Raw genomic sequence first — 20,359 nt, forward strand, 5'->3', positions numbered from 1 at the left:
TGCATCAGATGTGGGAGGTAACGAAGATAAAAGAACACTTGTGTCTTTGCCAGTTGCTTTGATGAAGGAATTGAACCTGAATGTATTCAAATCTGTCATTTTTGCCGAAGCACCATACAGTCCCAAAATACATGTAATACCAGTTTGAAATATATTATTTGCATCTTCATGTACATTTTTAAATACTGCTGCTGAGTCATGTAGATCATTCCGCTTCTCAAAATTTTTGATAAACTTAATTTTTCCTTTGTTGTAAAACGCAGAAGTAGTATCACAGCCCGTGAAAGCATGTAAAAATAGAACATGTTCTTTACATGCTGGTAGAGATTTTTCTAAACTTTTCGATGAAAATATTTGTTGGTTAACTTTGCCTCGGGATGGTTTTAAAAAATATATTTCACGATCAGTATGCGCCAATGCCATTAACACAACCAAGACGTCAATGTCTTCAGAAATTACAACAATATTTTCAGATTCTAAGCTAATTGCTGTTTCAACAATTAATTTATCTGCATCGCTTTCCGCTTGGCATGTAAAAATATTGTTATCAGCTAATTTTATTCTTAACATTTCGATTAGGCGAGATATTTTTTTTATTCGTTAGAAATTTATCTTGAGCGATTTTTAATGGCATATTTTCATCAAATTCAATATCTGTACTTATATTTTTTAGTGCGCGACGATTCCTTTCAGCAGATTTAATACCGTCCTTCTTATATCCATCAAATACTACTCATGCGTTATTATAATTATTCCTCAAATATCTTACGTAATGTTTGCATTTCATTTTGAATGTTTCATTTAATTGCCATTTGCAACGATATAACAACATGCCTCCATCAATAACATAATGAACATTTTCTAAGCTTTTCAAATTAATCTGAATTTCTGGGAATAATTCGTAGAAAGTTGATTTTTTTGTCTTTCGCATTTGGCCATCTTCAAACAGAGCAAGTGGATATGGTGCCAGTTCATAATTCATATAAGTTTTTAGTTCATCATCTGTTTTTTTCAACACACAAATACATTGAAACAGCAACAATGGATCAACGGGAATAACATTGTTATGAATTTTTATTTTATTATTTTTAGCCAATAGAGAATTTATTTTATCTTTCCTTAAAAACTTCAATTCGCGTACATTTTTCCCTTCGATTTTCTTCATAACTTTTAAACCTTCTTCAAAAGCATTGTAACAATTTATACTTTTATCACCGGTAATTCCAGTGGCAATTGACATAATTGCGTCTGTATCAGGAAAAGGACTGTGTTCTTTGAAAAAGTCTACCAATCTTTTTACATCGATACCATCCCTTTCTATTCTAGCATCTGTAGAATCACTGTGTTTATGACTTTTATTGAAAGATAATATATGTTACAAAAATTTTCTATGCTTTGAATAATATCTTTACTATAAATAACTCCTCTGATCCATTTATAAACTACACTTTCAGTGGCACCTCGTTTAAAAGGACCTCCTTCGACGCTCATTCCTTTCATTAAAGTCTGCTCAATAGTCTGATCACTTGCAATACCAGAAAAAAAAATATCTGATCGCCTAGATGTGAAATATCCTGTTGTATATTTTTTGAACTCTGCTGGATCCATTATATACTGTAATTCCTTCATATCTTGCAGATAAATTTGTGCAGCCTTCGCATAGGGAAAATGTCCTGATGCGTGGAATAGTGGAATCATCAGCTCAATACTATGTAGATGTAAATTCCAATCCCCCATACGGTCCGCAGCAATGAAGTCTTTCAATATTGTTACCATTCGAAAATACGTAATACATAGTTTTGATGTTTTATTTTTATTTTCTAGCTCAACTAACTTATCTTCAAAAATTCTACTCAGCATTTGAAATCCTTGGTTTTCTGTAATTTCATTGTAATTGAACATTTCAAAAAACATCGATATTTGTTCGTCATTCAATACATTTAAAAAATCCGCATTATTCTCCTTAAGATCTTCAAAAATTAATTGTGCTAAAGCTTGCTGCAATAAGGTATGAGCACGTACTGCTCTAGCATAGGCACGTCCTGACGTTATGTGATCAATTGTATTTTCTGGATAAATGGTAGAAAGAACTTCTTTTATCCCACTTTTAGCCATAATATAACCAATAATATATAACGTTGGGAAGATGTTTGTCTTTATCTATTTAAGTAAAATTTAACGTAGAACTAAAAAAAAAATTTTTCCAACTCAATATTATGCTCCAATATATTAATTTTTCATATTTTTTTGTTTAAACAATGAAAAAATTAATTGCACAATATAATATTGGTAGAAGTTACAATTTAGAGCATACAAAAGAAAATCCTGTTGGTTACATGGCAATTCATTCAGTCCCTACGAGATCCGAGGTCAAAATCCCTGGGCACTCCACTATAAGTAATTCAATCTGAATTAGTTGAGTAGACACACGGCGGCGTTAAACGGGCTTACCGGCGCAGTTAATCTGATTAAAATTGTAGTGTGACAGACGGTTGTTATTCTGATTAGTGAATAGCTGATTTGCTTATGGGATAGTTTTGACAGTAAAAGCTGGAGCGCAGGCAACAAATACGGGTATTAGCTGCTCTGGTACTAAAAAAAAGATTTATTTAAAAAAATCTTAAATTGCAATTTCTCAAACTGCTCCGTAATATCAAAACAGTTAATGTAATATCGAGCGTATTAGTGCAACTGTCACTCCACATAGTCTTTCTCGTTCTTCTCTTTAACGGTTTCATTATTTTTCATTCACAATATGTGGATTTTAATTAAGTGTCGTTTTTCGTCGATATTGCCATCGAAAATCCCCCAATCCATTTAAATTATGAGAATTAAGTCTTGGTTGTAAATCCGCATTAGTTGCACATAATACCTAAGATAATTCCGAATTAAGTCGTTAATCCCGATTAATGCCACCGTCTGACTAGGCTATTACGCAATATGAGCAAACCTTTGTTTTCCCTAATTGTTATCGGAAATTTATCGAAATTAGCTATGAAATCAATACGAAAGAGTAAACCAAAACAAAATTAACAAACCTTGAGTAATAACCGGAAAAAATTGTTTTGTAATAATGGAACAAAACCGATGTTGTGAAAAAAAAATCTTAAAAAGGTTGGTGAAAAAGACCAAATTGTCTTCAGAAGTACCGCGTCCTCAAGTCATGCCGTTTCGTTTCCATCACTGAGTATACAAATCCATGATTTTTTAACTGATTCCACGTTCGGACCGACCAGGAAAACAGATTAAAAACGCGCTTATGGATTGAGGTCTTAAGGCTGTTCGCACCAACCATAAGCGTTTTCAGTTTTTTTAGATTTTTATTCCAAAGAAAAAATTGAAATGGTAAATAACTAAATGCAAATAAAATTAGTAAATTTAAATAAAAATCTTATTTTATAGAATGACGACAAGAAAAATTTGATCACAAAGGCATTGGCATTAAGAAGCCAATCCCAGATCTTCCGCAGCATTACTTTAAATTGCTATGGAGTTAATCACTGTTCGGCATTTGATACAAGCATGGAGGGTTGCAAAACTAAATAGCCCGAGAATTTTACATATGAGAGGATTTCAGCTGTCAATAAATTCGTGCTAGACAAAAATGAGTAATATTTCTACCGATGTTGAAACACAATTTTGGGCGGCATGTTAATCGTTCCACAAATTCATTCAGTATTTTTGGGGAAGTGGATTTCCAAACATAGGGCTTCCTCCATCACTCCTCTTGGACCATCAATTTCTCTTTTTGTATGAATATTTCTACATTATTTCTTTTGATATTTGTTAGGTGGCAATCAAAACTGACAATGATGCAGTAATTAGCAATAAATCCACGAAATTAATCTACCCGTTCACATATGGCAGAATACCAGCAAAAATGACAATCAGCTGTCAATACTGTTTTTTCTTCGTAGGAATTGCTTTGGTGGAACATTTTGGAGTTTTCTTCTTGTTTAATTATTAACGATATGAAGAAAAGACAAGAAGAAGGAATAGTTCATTTAATTGCGCAATTGGCTGCTGGTTATAAACAGTTGGAATAAATCCGTGAATGACCTTAACTGAACTTTCAAAAAATGGAGGCAGCAATACGCATGCGAAATTCGATATTACATTTTATAATAATAATATAACAAAACAAAGCGTTTATGAACACACACCCTTTTCTGTTATATGAATACATAATTAATAACTTGTAACAAAAATTTTATTACAATTATATCTACAAACCTGTTTGTAGAGCATCCTTTTTATTTAGTTTGGATTGGATTTTGATAATTACGGATTGGGAGTTAAGCACGTAAAAGTAGATAATCTAATTATGTGTGAACGTATTATATATATATATATATTTCTTTATTTTGGTTTAAACCTTTCCTGTGTGTCACAATTAATTTCGATAAATTTCCGATAAAAATTAAGAAAGACAACGATTTATTCGCAATTGCCAAAGTATATTTCAATATTTCTTCAGGCATAAATTCAATTTACAAAAATTGACCATACTGTCACTTTCTTAACCCCTTCAGACCTTAATTATTGTTAATGGATAATAAAACCATTTTTTTACTAATTATTTGTAAGAAGGAGATCATAAAATCAAATGTGTGAAAAATCATACATATTTATTCAGTTTTCCGAATTTTCCGGCATGTGCACGATTATACACATTAGGTCCCAAGTGTTGTCAACAAAGTAAAATAAAAATATTATAAGGCTTTGAACATTGTGTGCATAATTCTGCACATGAGGTCCAAAGGGGTTAAGAAAACACGAATATATTTATGTATCTGACTTGAAAGCTTGATTTAATTACTCTCAATTTAGTAAATTGTAAGTAAATATTATATATTTGTAATGAATTCCGAGTTCTATCATAATTCCTGTAATGATTTCCAAGAAACCAATTGATCTTTGCACAACAATTGCTCCTTTGAAATAACCACATGAAATGCTTGAGGAAAGTTTTCAGATATGCTTTGTTTAATAATTAGGCATCTTCTATTCCCCATTTCCCCGCTTGCTATCTCTATGTTCGATTAACTTGACGAAAAATTTGCATGCGAAAGCAATAACAAAGTTATCGAATAAGACTCGCCACTAGCGAGTTTGGCTATAGCTCATTAGGCACTGCCTTACCAGCACATGTAATTTAAGGCAGCTCTCTTCCCGCCTTTCCAATATATGTTAATTTATACCAGCTGCTTATCTATTCGCCCCTTGCCAAGTCTTGGCCAGAGAACGTAAATTTAAATTTACGTATTTACGTTCCCTGTCTTGGCGAAAAAAAGAGGCCCATTGTTTTTTCCCCACATACGCCACACGTCATTATCGGCAAACCAATTTTCTAATGTCGGTAACGAAGTATATTTCCGTTTCATTTCAATTCATTTCTCGTTGAGAGAGAGTTGGCAGATAATCAGAGAACACCTTTCCTGTGTAAAATATACAAAAGCACCTAACTTGGTATAAAATATTTTTGGAAAATTTGAGACTGAAGTTTAAAAACACATTTTTAGTTTATCAACTCGTGGGTTGTTTAGCCACCTAACTAATAACGTAATTGGTTTAATTTTCCACTTACGTTTGACAAAAAAATGTATTCGAAGACATTAACGAACGCATTACGTTCCCACGGCAGTCGGTTCTACGTAACCGAAACGACCCGGATTTACATCCGGCCAAGGACTGTCACTTTAGTAGCATTCCCGTATATGTGTGAGAAATATCTATATATGCTGCGCCAACAACAACAACCAACACAAACTGTAAGTTAAAGCGAAAAAACTTAATTTATTATTTTATTATAGTTTACAAAACATTCCGTTTTTTTGCGCAAAATTAGAAAGAGTTTAGTATTGAAAGCAGTTAATTTCATTTGATAAACGAAAAGTGTAATTAGAAATTTTTAAATTAAATTAAACGGGGAGTTAGTTGAATTTTCTTCTATTCTAAATCGTCAGGAAAATTAACATGTAAAATGGATGAAAAATATAAAATATTAAGTAAAAAATAAGAAGAAGCATCTCAAGTAGAGACTTGTATGAAAATTAACTTAAAAAAGTCATATGCAGAAGAATGATAAAAAATTGAAATTAGTTAACTTGAAAAATTAGCAATTCTGTGAAAGGTTATTTCACCAAATATCGTCAAATAAAGGTATGTATGTGAGTTTTGATTGTTTTTAAATTGGTTAGAGGATTGCCACAAGGGGGCACCAAATCAAAATAACAACATAACCGGCGTGCACTCGGCATAATACTCTCCAATCAGTTCGTGTGCCGGGGCGCTCTCCCATCGCATTGGTTGTACACAGCCAGTTGAGTGTATCAATTCGAGGCAAGTGGTTGTGAATTTATATAAACGACGCAGAGTATAGTTGAACTAAAATTACATATACTTGAACATTTTACAATATTAAAAAAGTACTAATAAAGGTACGTTTTATGTAAATATTTGTTGAAAGGAGGACTCGAGAAAATTGCGAAAACCTGGTTAGTTCAATACTTCATTTGAAAGCTCGATAAACCAATGTAAATTTAAGTATATCATTTAAAAAAAACTATAAAGATACAAATGTGTGTATGGATGTATTATAATTGAACATGCAGAGAATATTGTCCATCAATGCTGAAAATTAAATAGTTTGACGAGTTAATGCAGAAGTTATTTATATGTACGTGTGTAGCTAACCAACACTGTCAGCTGGAGTGGGTTCCAGAAAAATCGTCTACTTCACGTTTTCTCCCAGCTGTTATACAGGCCGCTCGCTTTCCTTTTGTTTTTATTTTTACCCTCTCTTCATTTTCTAATCAGTGTAGTGTAAATAATTAAAGCTAAATTTTTAACCGGGTACTTAATAGCTGAGTGTTAAATGGTTAATCTGAAGTCATTAAGTTTTCGTGAACAAATTTTGTATACAGCTTCAACTACGAATTCATAAACTCTAAGAACAGCTCGAAGTAAGCCCTGGAAATATCCATTTACTTAATTGCATGTGTAAAATTTAATTCAGTGAAATTCGTTAGTTTTTAATCGGGTGCCATATTTTGCTATCACTAGAACGTTTAGACCAGATGTTTTTCTCTCCAACTCTAGCAGCCGCGAAACACACGTCAGAAGAAAGCAGCAGCAAACATAAAAAAAAACAATCGTGACAAAAATAAAATTTAGAAGCGAGTACATACATATGTATGTGTGGAAACGGAAAAAAAGCCGCTGCGCAATAGAAACCACGAGGCTGGAACTTCTGGAAATATTTTAAAACTATTCACAAGGCAGTTGTATAATCAAGAAATAACTATCGACATATCAAAGACCTTTAAAAACTTGTGCGGTGTAAGTGCATAAGAAGTGTATATGTATATGCTCTATTAAAATTTTGAAAGTGGAATATGTATGCATGAATGTATACATCACGCACAGAGTACTGCTGCGTGCAATGAAAATACATATGTACATACTTATGTATAACAAAACAGCTGAGTGTGCTTAAAAATAAATATATAAATTTGTGTCTAAAACAAAAACTGTTCGCTTGAAAGTTTACAGAAAACCCTGCACCTGTCGAACCGCTGCTTTATGACAGCTGCCCACTCACCTACTTGATGTAGAGAAAAGATCATGGAAAGAAAAGTAGTGCAAATGTCACTGACATCGCTCGTTAAACGCGTGGTCAAACATGTAATGCAACGGCATACGACGGGTCGCCGGTGCTGCAAGTTGCGTCCAAGGCAAATCAAGTTTTATAGCTATAAGTAGATGACCCCCCGACCACTAGCTGCCGGTAGTATACAAACGGATGTACATATAATAGTTTAGTAGCAAGCCGCATCGATTATGTTGGGGTAGGTAGTTATGGGTGGGAGGGAGGAAAATCGATGATTGCTGTTAGTTTAGTTGCTTCAAATATCGATGCTACCTCGTACATCGATTTGGAGCCGGCATTGAATGGGTGTTTGTGCGATACGCTATTCGGTGTTTTGTGAAAATATATACTATGTAGAAATTTTCCAAAGAAACTCACAGGGAATGTTGTCTGTTTTATTTTGCTAAAATCACCAAATTTTGATATATAAAGTGCATATCACATTTTTTATCAATACCCGATCCCTTTTTTAACATGCAAACACTTTAAAACACTTCATTTTTTATATATGTGTATTATTTATTAAATTGCAAATCTCCTAATGCACCAGCCCAAAGAACGATAACTTAAAAGCACGATGGAGACTATACGTTTTTAAAAATCCATCCTTGTATTTAAAACTTATTTTAAGAGAATTTCTTTACAAAAAGGCCGAAAAACACTTCTTTGCTATATTTGAGGTTATGTAACAAGATAAAGTACCCCTTTTTCAAAAAGATCGTAGTGGATGTTTTATTTTTTACTATGAAAACACCTCAATGGCTTTAATTTATATTCAGTAAATTCAAATGCTTTTTAAAACTTAGAAAACGTTAAGAAGAGTTGAGAGAAGAAGATCCATTTCTTGCATAACCTCAAATGGAGCAAAAAATGAAATTTGCACTTTCAAAGCATCAAATTTTATAACAAATATAGCAAATTTACAATAGCACTGGAGTCTCAGGATAAGCTTTAAGTGCAAGAGTGGCATTTTTTAGGCTTTCTTTCAATTATACACAATTTTTTTTTACTATTTTGATTGCTTCAAATTAAAAAAAAGAAATAAACACTGAACTCGAAAAATTTCGTATTTTGGGTATACAAAAGCACTAAATTGATTACGAAGAGCAACGGGTTTGCATCACTGCACAAGCAGACTAATGTGACGTCACACACTCTCTGATAGGCGCAATCTTGTTCCCATCATTCTTGGCTTAAAAGTATATTGTGCTGCCATCGCAAACAAAACAAATTGAATACGAATAAAAACATAGATTAAAAATGGAGAATAGCGGCTTACAACCGCTAAAATGTACATATATATTATATATTTAAATACGATATTAATTTTACTAACGGCCACCATAGCCGAATGGGTTGGTGCGTGACTACCATTGGGAAGTGCGTAAGCTGGAATCTCCGTGCTTTAAACATCAACATAATAGAAAATTTTTTTTTAACAGCGGTCGCCATCTCCGCAGGCAATGACAAACCTCCGAGTGTATTTCTGCGATGAAGAAGCTCCTCACAAAAAATATCTGCCGTGCGGAGGTATGCCGTATATCTCCCTTATAACTCTTTTTTTTTCAAAACCGGGTGTATTAATATCCGGTATAATATAAAGTTTACCCCCTGTATTCACCATGTATTGTTTCTCTAGGTGGTTGGATTACTTTCCTATATGAGTGGACATAAATCCATACCTACGCTCTTATAGATGAAAATTGTAGGTAGTCAGTGTTGAAAATATTGATAAAACTTTATTATGCTGTTTATTTCTCGTTTACATACCTATTACGTGCTTGAAATCACGCGGTAATCACGTTGCTCGCGCGCTAGAAAAAACTGCTGGGGAGACATGCTAAGGGTGTTTTTAGCAAACAGAAATTACTAGTTTTCGTACTGCAGTATACTCGTATGTACATATTTGTGTATCTGCAAAACTACTTGAAATTGAATGAGCAACCCCTTTAAAATATTCGTAAATCTTGCGACCACCGTTACTGGGTTGGATTTTGCCTGACTACCATCCCGTTGATCTTGGGAAGAGCAAAATATATTATACAATAGTTTATTTTTAATCCTTTTCGTTACCTTACTAACTATCGGTTGTCAAAAAGTGTATAGATACATATGTTTACACATTAATGTATATTCGTCACTTGTACATGCGATTATACGACTTTTTACTCCTATTCCTAACATCATAGTTAGGCATTTTGCGGCTGGCTTTAAACTATAATTAAATTTTTCAGCGATGTCTTTATTTATTTATTATTTTCTCTTATCTACATACATATTTGCTTTCGTCATTTTTGAAACACAAATAGAAAGACCTTCACACATTTTTAAGTATGAACAGATAAGAAAAACAACTTAAACAAAAAATAAGGTTAGTGATTTTCTGTTGTTTGAGAGCGAGTATTTTATATGCGTGAATAAATCTTCCATAATACCGGTAATTTTATATAGAAAATTTAAAATACCTTACAAATATTGCAACAATTATCAGAGATGCATACACATATGAAAGTGAGAGCGTATTGTATTGGCATCGGTACTGCGTACTCACATACATATATACCTATTGTATATAGGTATATGTACCTAAGTATGCATATAAAATTCTCAAAACGAAATTAAGAAAAGCGCGCATTTATGAATAAAGGTGCATGAAAACGGAAAATAAATTTTGCGTAAGAGACGTAATACATACACGATCATGAATGCTATTGAAAAACACTGTGGATTATATGTAGATTAGCCAACCATTCCCTATGGGAATATGGGAAAACTCTTAACATCGTTTAAATTGAAAATACTTAAACTTTATAATGTCATCATCATCATAGATTCCTAGAGTTCCAGTGTGGCACATAGAGCCATTTACTTGTAGAAATAATCGAATTAATCGATAGCTCTCTGCGGATTAGGCGGTGTATAACCATTTTTCTCAGCGCAAAATGGTGCACCTTTACTTGTTACCAATTCGATGGAATACGCAATTGTTCCAAGTCTAAATTATAATACGCGAAATCTCTAATTGACTCTGCTGAAATTGGTTACAACTTGAGCTGTGTCAATATTGCAGAGAACCATCGACATTTTCGATCGAATGGCGTGAGACCCCTTCAGCATAATGAATATTGAGTTTAGCGAGGAATGGATAGAAATGTTTGGTGGACAAGTACATATGTATGTATATCCTGATTTTATCTTCGGTTATTCGAAGAGTAGTAAGGTTCGGATGCAAGTCGTGTTGAAATCGCAATTTAAAAATAGAAACGGCTAAAATGCTACTTTGAGGGTTTGCAATTGAAATTAACTACTGCAAATAGTATCTATGCTCGTATTTATTTATTTATTTATATTACTTTCTTTTTTTATTATTTCAGATTCCAATCTTTTCCCGAGTAAGTGAATATCAGAGTTTTCCAACAAACTTTGCTTTTCAAAACTTAAAACTACCAACCGTATTATTTTGCTGTGTTTATTAAAAACAAAAAAAAAAAACAATAAAAGTAAAAAATATAAAAAAAATTGTTTCTCGAAAATAAAATCAAGAGAAAGTGCACGAAGAAATCGGTGTTAAAAATAATAAATTTTTATCGAACCAACTTTTGTAGAGTTTGTCATAGAAAATTATCATTCAGTTCGAATTAACCGGTTGAAATTTGTGTAAAAAAAATGTCGGAAGCCACCGCCACTCAAAAGTCAGTGCGTAATAAACTTTGTCCGCCGCCCCCAAGACGTAATAGTAACAGCGGTGGCGGCGGAGGCTCAGAATATCTTGATATAACCAAAGAGGAATTTTCGCGTATCGAAGATGCTTTAAAAAAAGAAGAATTTCGTAAATTATTTTTCGAATATTGTGAAGAGATACAAGATCCTGAAAATCGTAAGCTCTACGAACAAGAAATCAAACAGTTTGAAGCGGAACGCGGTGTGGATGTGCGTTTTATAAATCCCGAACCCGGCTTCGTGATAAAGACCTCGGCCGATGGTGTGACAAAGTGTTTCATAAATGTGGCAAAGAGTGCTGAAGTGGCGCGTCCAACGAACGAGGTGTGCCTGCATCCAGAAACTGGAAACCGAGGTCTTAGCTGGGCCATTCCGCTGGCTCAGGCACCTCCGCGTGAGGATTTGGACGCACATGGTAAACGTTGTCGCGTATATGATGTGATTTTCCATCCAGATGCATTATATTTGTCGCAGCGAGATACTGCTTTCCGTAAGTGCCTCATTGATACAGCGCTGGACGCTGTCGAAAGGGAATTCAAGGTGAGCAGATTTCAAAACCATGAGGGGACATGAAAGTAAGATAATTTGAATTTGATGAAAGATATGCATATGATAAGATCTAGTTGATATTGGTATATTCACATAAATCTTTCTCGGTTCAGATAAAATTAGATCGCACGAATTTAAAATTTCCGAAGCTACTATTCAAGGGTATGGCGCGCCCAATTGTGATACGAAAACTGTCGAAAAATGCTCCGCCAGAAGCTACTGAACCACATCCTCTTGATAGTATTTCACCAGAAAGGCCTTCAGCTTTTGAGGACAAACCCAAATTAATACCGATGAATACAAAAAAATCATTTCCAGAATTCAATACACCAAAATACGTAATTAAGCACCGTCGTGACGTCGATCTCTCTGAATACACCTACGAACTGGACGCTAAGTTGAGTGTCACAATACCACGTGAGCTTGTCGTTGAAATTGAGCTGCCTTTACTGAAGTCGACAAGCGATTGTAAATTAGACGTGACTGCTAAGTCGTTGTACTTGTTGAGCGATCGTCCTGGTGCCAAGTATCGCCTCAATTTGGATCTCCCTCATGCCGTAGATGATAAATGCGGCCAGGCACGTTTCGACACGGATAGTCGGCGGTTAACTATAACGCTACCAGTTGTTCAGAATAACCCAGACAAGCAACGAATATTGCACGATTCACTTTTCCAACTCAATCGTGAAGACAGTGGCGTAGAAAGTGATATTCGCGAAGACGGTAACTTGAACTCGAATGGCGAGTCCCCGGTGGAGGAGTTGAGCGGCTTGGTGGAGGAAAGCACAAACATATCGGGGAACAATGTAAATTGTGAGTATTGATTTATCGTACTTTATGCTTAGACCTTAAATGAAAAAAATGAGAAGTGTAAAAATGGTGTTTAAAAATGGAGTTTTTTTTTCTAACCTTTAAACTGAATAAGGGTCATCATTAAAGAAATAAATTATGTATTATGTATGCGTATGTACATGTATATTAATATTGAAAATTCTTGAAAACAGTGCTCTATAGTATATTTATCTTTTGTAAAGCTCCAGCTCCGCAGTTTTCTGCTCCGGCAATAGCACCAACATTACCATCGCCGGCAAACGCACCCAACCATTTTCTTAAAAGCTCCATTCAATACCATTTACCCGCCAAATTCGATTGTAATGTATTGGACAACGTTATGAGCTTGGTTCTGCATGTCCGCAATGTACAACCGGAGTCAATAGCAATGCTCAAGGGCAGTAAGAGCATCCACCTGCAATTTATCTCGATTGGCAGCGGTTACTATCCAGTCCATTATGCATTCTACCTGCGTCTGCCAGAAGACAGTAATGCAGAAATTTCCTCAGCCGATGCTGAAGCTTGGGAAAACAATGTAGTGTTGAATCTCAATTTGGCCGCCTCTTGTGAGAATATACAAAACTATTTGGTTGGTATCGAAGCTAGTGACCTGAAAGAATATACCATACAAGGGAAATTCCAATTGGGACACAAGTCTCGTCAATCGCGTAAGAAATCTCCACCCACACCTCCGATTTCTCTCTCCTCCTCATTGGATATTTCGGTGGAACGTTCGGAATGCGAGCGTTCAGTAGAAATTGAAATAAAGCCTTCTAACGAAACTCAGTCCACCTGTACGGCCAACACCACCGAAGATGAAGATGTTCTGCTACATGCAACTGGGACGGCACCGAAGAAAATGAACAAAAAACAAAAGAAAAAAAATAAGAAACGCCGTTCCCTTTCCGAATCCGTTTGTGATGATATCAAAGTATATCAGAAACAGCAGCAACAACAACAGCAAGAACATCAGAAACAATTTCTCAAAGAAGCTGCTAAAATTTTGAATAATGAATCCTCAAACTCGCCGGACGATAATTCATCGCCAGAGCGCACCGATAAAATTATGCCCTCATCACAGACGCAGACGACAACATCGCAGTCGATGGCAGTACCAAATACTGTACAACAACGAAAACAGCGTAGCTATTCGGAGTGCCGTAGTGGTGATAGCGTAGTGAGTAGTGGCGGGTCTACTTTACCACCCTCTTTCAAGGGCATTTTGAAACGCTACAGCCGGTATGAACCGCGGCCATCGATTTCTGACAGTTGTTCATCGATCGATGAGTGTTCGTCGTTCTCTTGTTCGGTGGACGGTGGCGTGGGCAGCAGTTTGCGCTTCTCACAATCGTTCAGCGACATACCCGAAGAGAATGTATCCAATGGGCTTTCGGAGAGCTGTAAAAAGACTGTTAGATTTAACGAGGTCATCAAGGAGCAAGTATTTAGGTGAGTTTTGAGCGAAAGAAACTTCTGAAACTTGGCTGCCCAAAAAATAAACTTTAATTGAAAATCAGCAACCTCTGTCTCATCTGAATGTTTATTGTGGCTGATTTGCACAAATTCACAACTAAATTGACCAATTTTCAAATTACTTGCAATAAGATTCGCATTCGTTAATAAAACAATTAAGGTTGATTATTCAATATAAGTTTGCTTTAGAGTACATTTGTATACACTTTTGTTCACTGCCTTGAATTTACTTTCTGCTTTAATTTTAGGCTGAATTCCAGTATTTTGGGGCAACGAAAGAAAAATCAGAAGCGCCGTGATCGCAAACAACGCGCATTGCAACGTCGCCTCAGCGAAGGCGATTCTGCTGACTATGAAGACAACAGCAAGGTAAGTGTATGGATCATTTTAACCAAAAGACAAGATCTGAAAAATCAGGCGATTTTATGTCGTAGCTCAAATAAATATTCTATCAAATAATCGTCATACAAATTTTGAAAAACTTACAATTAAAGATCTTAGGCTTGGTCATTACTCAGTTTTAGTCTGCCAGATAGGAACCAAAGTTTAGATTCGATTCTGCATAGTTGGGGGACAAGTAGATAAAAACGAGTCCACCTGTACATTAGGTACATATGACTCAACCTTCTCCGCGCTATAGCGCTACATTCACGAAGAAGGTGCATAGGAGTCTCCTTCCGTTGGTCGCAGAAAAGACAAGAATCAGTGGATCCTATGCCGAAAAAGAAAACGTTTTTTCTTATAGCGGTGGCCCCTCGACTGCCAATGGTAAACCTCCGTGTGTATTTCTGCAATGAAAAAGCTCCTCATAAAAAATATTTGCCGTTCGGGATCGGCTTAAAACTGTAAGTCCCTTCATTTGTGGAACAACGTCGAGACGCATGCCACAAATATTTAGAAGGAGGAGCTGTGCCAAACACCCAAACATGAATATGTATTTTAATTTTCCTTTAAGCAAAAAACACACTGGGCAAGTCGGAAGGAATAGTCCGAATCGAAATGGCGCATACACCCTTGGGTGTTTGGCCGAGCTCCTCCTCGTATTTGTGGTGTACGCCTTGATGTTGTTCCACAAATAGAGGGACCTACAGTTTCAAGCCGACTCCGAACGGCAGATATTTTTATGAGGAGCTTTTTCATGGCAGAAATACAATCGGAGGTTTGCCATTGCCAGCCAAGGGGCGACCGCTATTAGAAAAATGTTTTTCTTAATTTTGGTGTTTTCGCCGAGATTCGAACCAACGTTCTCTCTGTGAATTCCGAATGGTAGTCGCGCACCAACCCATTCGGCTACGGCGACCGAATCGATACAATAATTTTATATGGCCAGTGTGTTTAGGTAATTCAAAATTTATTCGAAAGTAAGATACCGTTATTTGATTGGGCTCGACTTGAAAGGAGTATCATGATTGCTTACACCATTTTAGTTCTTTTTTAACACAGAAAGGGTGTTTTTTTTTAGAGGTGAGGATTATATATTCTTTTTTTTAATTTTAATGTTGTTTGGCGGGAATGTATATCCACAAAGCGCCAGGGTTGCGCACGTTTGGTAATGAAAAATACCTATTTCCAGTATATACTCATAAACGTAGTAGTTTTCTGCTGCATATTAAGGTCAAAAATTGTGACTTCAATCAAAATGAAAAATTTGATTCATCTAAAAACAAAATGAAATTGACAAGTGCATTATTTTTACTTTGTAAATCAAGTGAACTTTGTTTTATCGGTAGGGACATGACATTAATCGTAGAAAATGGCAGCATTGCATCATCCTGAGACAACTTTTTTGAATATTTAATGGTACGCTTGATCTCTGTGTAAACCAAGTAATATGCACATACCCGTATTTTTATTGTTATAAGTGTCTAGAAAAATGCCCTTACAAAGCTTTGTTGCTGCCCACGACATTCAGTGCTTGGATATAAGTCCAAATAATTCCAGTATCATGTACCTGGTTCGCTCACCTCACCTGGCACCCGACTCACCCGGTATGAACGCAAATCTAACTGCAAACACTTCATATCTGCACAATCTCTTTAGTGAATTAATAAGCTTATTGCCTTGCCTTATCTCACTTTATTATCAATTTAATTTTACAATAATTAGGTATAAAAGTACATAGAATGATTATCTAATTATCTGATTATATTTATTATCACGATTTGATTGCATTGGCGTCGCGCATTTTTAAATGTAAACAAATGTCGGAAAATGTTTTGGTTATATAATAAAATACGCTTACCCACACACATACATACATAAGTACTTATCAATGCACATTAATAAAGGGAAATACATAAGTTATTGGCACCACGCCAAACGTCAATATCCACTTTGTGCTGTGCAACCGCAGGCCATGTATGATATTTAGATGCCACTGTTCTTACATATGTATGTAAATAAATGCATTGTAAATAAACAAGTGGTCAACCGGTGGCTCTTGCTATCCCGTCTGCTGCTGAAGCCTTTGGCGCGCATCAATTTACTCATTTAAGATTTTATTCTTTAATTTGTATGAATCGCATACATATACACATACATATATGCAAACATGAGATGCTCAGTTGGACATTAATTCGCCTTCATTCGCCGATTGTTTGTTTAGCGAATTTGTTTGTTTGTGTAAGAGCTTAATTACCTCATTGATTGCAGTAGTTCGCAGCAAAAGTGGGGCAATGTTAATTTTGATTTATATAGTTGTTTATCGCGTTTTCTATGTGATTTTTTTTTTTTGCTCAGCGATGCTGTGCTATTAGTATTCACAGGTAGAATCTCTACTAAAGTGTACGCATAATCAGGTGGAGGGGACTTTTCAATGGGAAACTGCGTTTATTATTTATATACTTAATTAATTATTATTATTATTATTTAATTTTTTTATTTGCACTTGCACAACTTGGCGGTAGCTTTGTTTAGATAAGGTGCTTTTCCAGTTTGAGTTTCTTGAGGGTTTCCGCCAGATTTACGTGAACGAATCCGTGGGCCGATATGATCAGTTGCAATATAAATACCTTTCTGAGTTTCCACTGCCGCTCATTGTTTATCAATACATTATTATTTAATTAATGTTTTCAGTAAACTTTGTTTTTTTTTATATTTGAAACTTCATCTCTTTTTTGATGTCCCTTCTAGCATCTGAGAAAGGGTTATTTCAGTTTCATAGAAAATGAACTGGGTATTTTTATCAGGCATTCTATAGTCGGCATATTTGAATTAATCACCTCAACAAAAACAAGGGCGAACTACCCTTGGAACCTTTCAAGGCCCCATACAAACTTCTCCTAAAAAATCAACACAACAATCACCCTTTCGACTTGAAATTCTTTTTCTTATACAGAAAAAATTTAAATTAATATAATTTTCCACTTGATTGAAAGCCACCAAAGTGTTTTTTTGGTCTTTGCATAAAAACTAAAATCCAAAATCTCCAGTTTCCTTTATGTGGATGCCTTATTTTAATATATTTTTCTCACTATTTTTCTTCTAGCCCATCGGTTTGGATCCTGATGTTCAGTACTTCAAATCGAAATCCAGTGGCGATGATAATACTGGCAACAGTACTTTTAAGCCGCCTTATGCTGGTGGTAAACATGCCGCCAAATGCACTGCCAACAAACAACAACATAACGCAAAGTATGGCACCAAATTGCCACGTGCGCGTCTGGAGTCGGAGGAATCGTCGGATGCAGATGCACACAAGAACGCTATGATGTTTGAAATGGACATGTAGTCTAAGTTCCAGTAGTAAAGCTGCCTCAACAGAGTAGTAGTGTACAAAAGCAATCATTAATCAGCAACATATTCAAGTACGCTAACAAAAAGCAACAAAAACCACCCACATTTGTCATCGCATCGTCTTTCATTGTATCCAGTTAGTGGGCAGTGCCGGACCAATGCATGCATATACATTTTTGAGATTTATTCAATAAATGCATATTAATTTAATTTTGCCTTACGTGTTAAAAAACAACCTTTTGTAATTCTTATGCTCAAAATATTTAAATTGCTACAAAATCTTAGATATTGAAACATTTTAAATCCGAAGTTACATGCATTCGAGTTTATATTCGTTTGCAATTTTTTTTAGTTCAAATTATAAACAAGAACAATTATGCGCTTTGGCGATGAAAATTTTAAAATTTCCTTATGAATTATTGGAGTATCTTTCGCGCACTTGCATGGGTGTAAAAATTATTTAATGTAAGAGAAAACATTTGGAGTTGATCTATTTTATTTATTGCGAAACATCAAATTGTTAATTATACTACTATTGGCAAAATTGTATTTTGTAGTTAATTTGTAGGTTGTAGAAACAACAAAAATCCTATCATTACATGAATATATACAAGTTGTAAAATGTTTAAATGCATACAGCAATGCATTTTCTCATGTGCTCCTATGTGGAATTGATACATTTTGAGCACTTAAAATATATTAAAAAAATGTTAACAAAATATTTTAAAATTATAAACCTTGATTTGTTTCAATGTGACTAACTAAACTGCATAGGTAGGTAGGTAGGGTAGTTGTCACAATGGCACACTTAGACCTGTCGTAGATCCATTATGATGCTACTGGAACTATTCCTACACTATGGGTTCCTTTCTAAAAAATTATGTAACTTTTATAAGCGAGCAAGGCTTCTTTAGTTTTAGATGCGCTATATCCGCTACGTCTGTTAAGAATGAAATACCAAGAATGCGCAGTGCGTTTCTGGCTAAGCCTTCACACTCACACATGAGGTGTCTAATTGTTTCCTACTCTTCCGTGTTAAGACAGCTGCTACAAAAGTCGCAGTATGGCGTGGTTAACTATTAGACCTGGTATTACATCTATCATGTTTCTTGTAACTTCTCCATTAACTCTTTGAGCGACCACTTTTCCCTTTCGGCCATGTCTGTTTGCTTAGTTCGCATATAGTGCGGTTTTGCAAAAATGTATTGTGAATAATAATACTCTTGTTTTTATCGTAGGTGCATGAGCAAAATATTTTTTTCTAGATGAGGGTGGAAGGGTGAAGCGATAGTTTTAATGATCGTAGATTAGCAAGAAAAAAAGTGAAAAAATAAACTTTTATTAGAAGTTCTTTCTACGCCGGTTGAGTCTATGTTGACGGAATGACTCGGTTCTACATTCGGTCAAAAGTTGTCACTCTAACGACATTCCCAAAAATGCTATATAGGAATTAACTATTTTCGACAAATATAAATTTTTCTTGACAACTATCGTAATAAAACTTTTGGTTGGCGAAAAATAAATCCATTTTTCCTCGGATCGATCAAACAATTTAAAGTTTATACTCGTTGTTAAGGCGACATTTCACACTAAACAAATTCTTTTGATGTTTTTTGTTTGTTCCATTCAGTTGTGAGTTACAGGGTGTTAACAATGGATGTCAACAAAGATTCCATTCAAGCATTTTTGATGTGAAAGAAAATCTCGATAAAATCACAGAAATAACATAAATAATAATTAATATGTAGTCGTTACATCGCCCAGGAGCTAAAAATCGCATACAACATTTTTAAACCATTTGCGCAAACGTTTTACGCAAAAATAATGGATCTCCAACTTAATAAATCTAGTCAGGGCAACTAGGTGCTAGGGAGGCTTTGGGCAAATTTGACCAATTTTTGTTTTCAACCCTATTGTTTATTTTTTTACATATTTGAAAAGGTTCACGCATCCATAGATTTGTGTAAAAATTTCAAGCAAATCAGATGAAAATTGAGGTAATCTTGATGTTGTTTCACAATTGTTCCACTTTTCTTATTTATTTTATTTTTTTTATTTTTTAACGCTTACATGATAATAAAATTAAAAGTAAACTAAGCAAACGCAGCGCTAGCAGCAGCGGCTTTCGGCTGTCTGGTGATGTACTATATGTTGAATCAGATACGACGGAGTAGGTCGGTGTCCTTCAGAAATTTGTAAATACTTTTGATGTTTTCTTCAGTGGCTTCTTTTAGAAGTAGAAGAGGATCTGTGTTGCTGAAGTGGTGATGCCTTTGAGAAGCAAGTTCTGGGCAGGATACCAGTAGGTGATGTACACTGACTGTTGCTTGGCAGAAGGGGCAGGTGTTGGATGTATTACCCTGTAATAGGTGTACGCTGGTGATTATGGTGTGCCCAATA

The 20,359-nt window shown here is 35.1% G+C and overlaps 1 protein-coding gene across 3 annotated transcripts; it reads left to right on the top strand.

The window, feature by feature from the left end:
* Nucleotides 1–6,337: 6,337 nt before the first annotated feature.
* LOC129243983 (protein kintoun) lies at nucleotides 6,338–18,695 on the top strand. 3 transcript variants are annotated; one of them, XM_054881517.1, is made up of 6 exons: nucleotides 6,338–6,497; nucleotides 11,026–11,911; nucleotides 12,034–12,733; nucleotides 12,955–14,200; nucleotides 14,473–14,593; nucleotides 17,712–18,695. In XM_054881517.1, exons 2-6 carry the CDS (start codon nucleotides 11,318–11,320, stop codon nucleotides 17,952–17,954), a joined length of 2,904 nt encoding a protein of 967 aa, XP_054737492.1. In that variant the 5' UTR covers nucleotides 6,338–6,497; nucleotides 11,026–11,317; the 3' UTR covers nucleotides 17,955–18,695. The 3 variants fall into 3 exon arrangements, with proteins under 3 accessions (XP_054737492.1, XP_054737494.1, XP_054737493.1); XM_054881519.1 differs by having other exon boundaries at nucleotides 6,338–6,440; XM_054881518.1 differs by lacking the exon at nucleotides 6,338–6,497 and adding an exon at nucleotides 7,124–7,341.
* The last annotated feature ends 1,664 nt before the right edge of the window (nucleotides 18,696–20,359 follow it).

The sequence above is a fragment of the Anastrepha obliqua genome, chromosome 4 (assembly GCF_027943255.1).
Source record: "Anastrepha obliqua isolate idAnaObli1 chromosome 4, idAnaObli1_1.0, whole genome shotgun sequence".
In the NCBI taxonomy this organism is placed as follows: Eukaryota; Metazoa; Arthropoda; class Insecta; order Diptera; family Tephritidae; genus Anastrepha; species Anastrepha obliqua.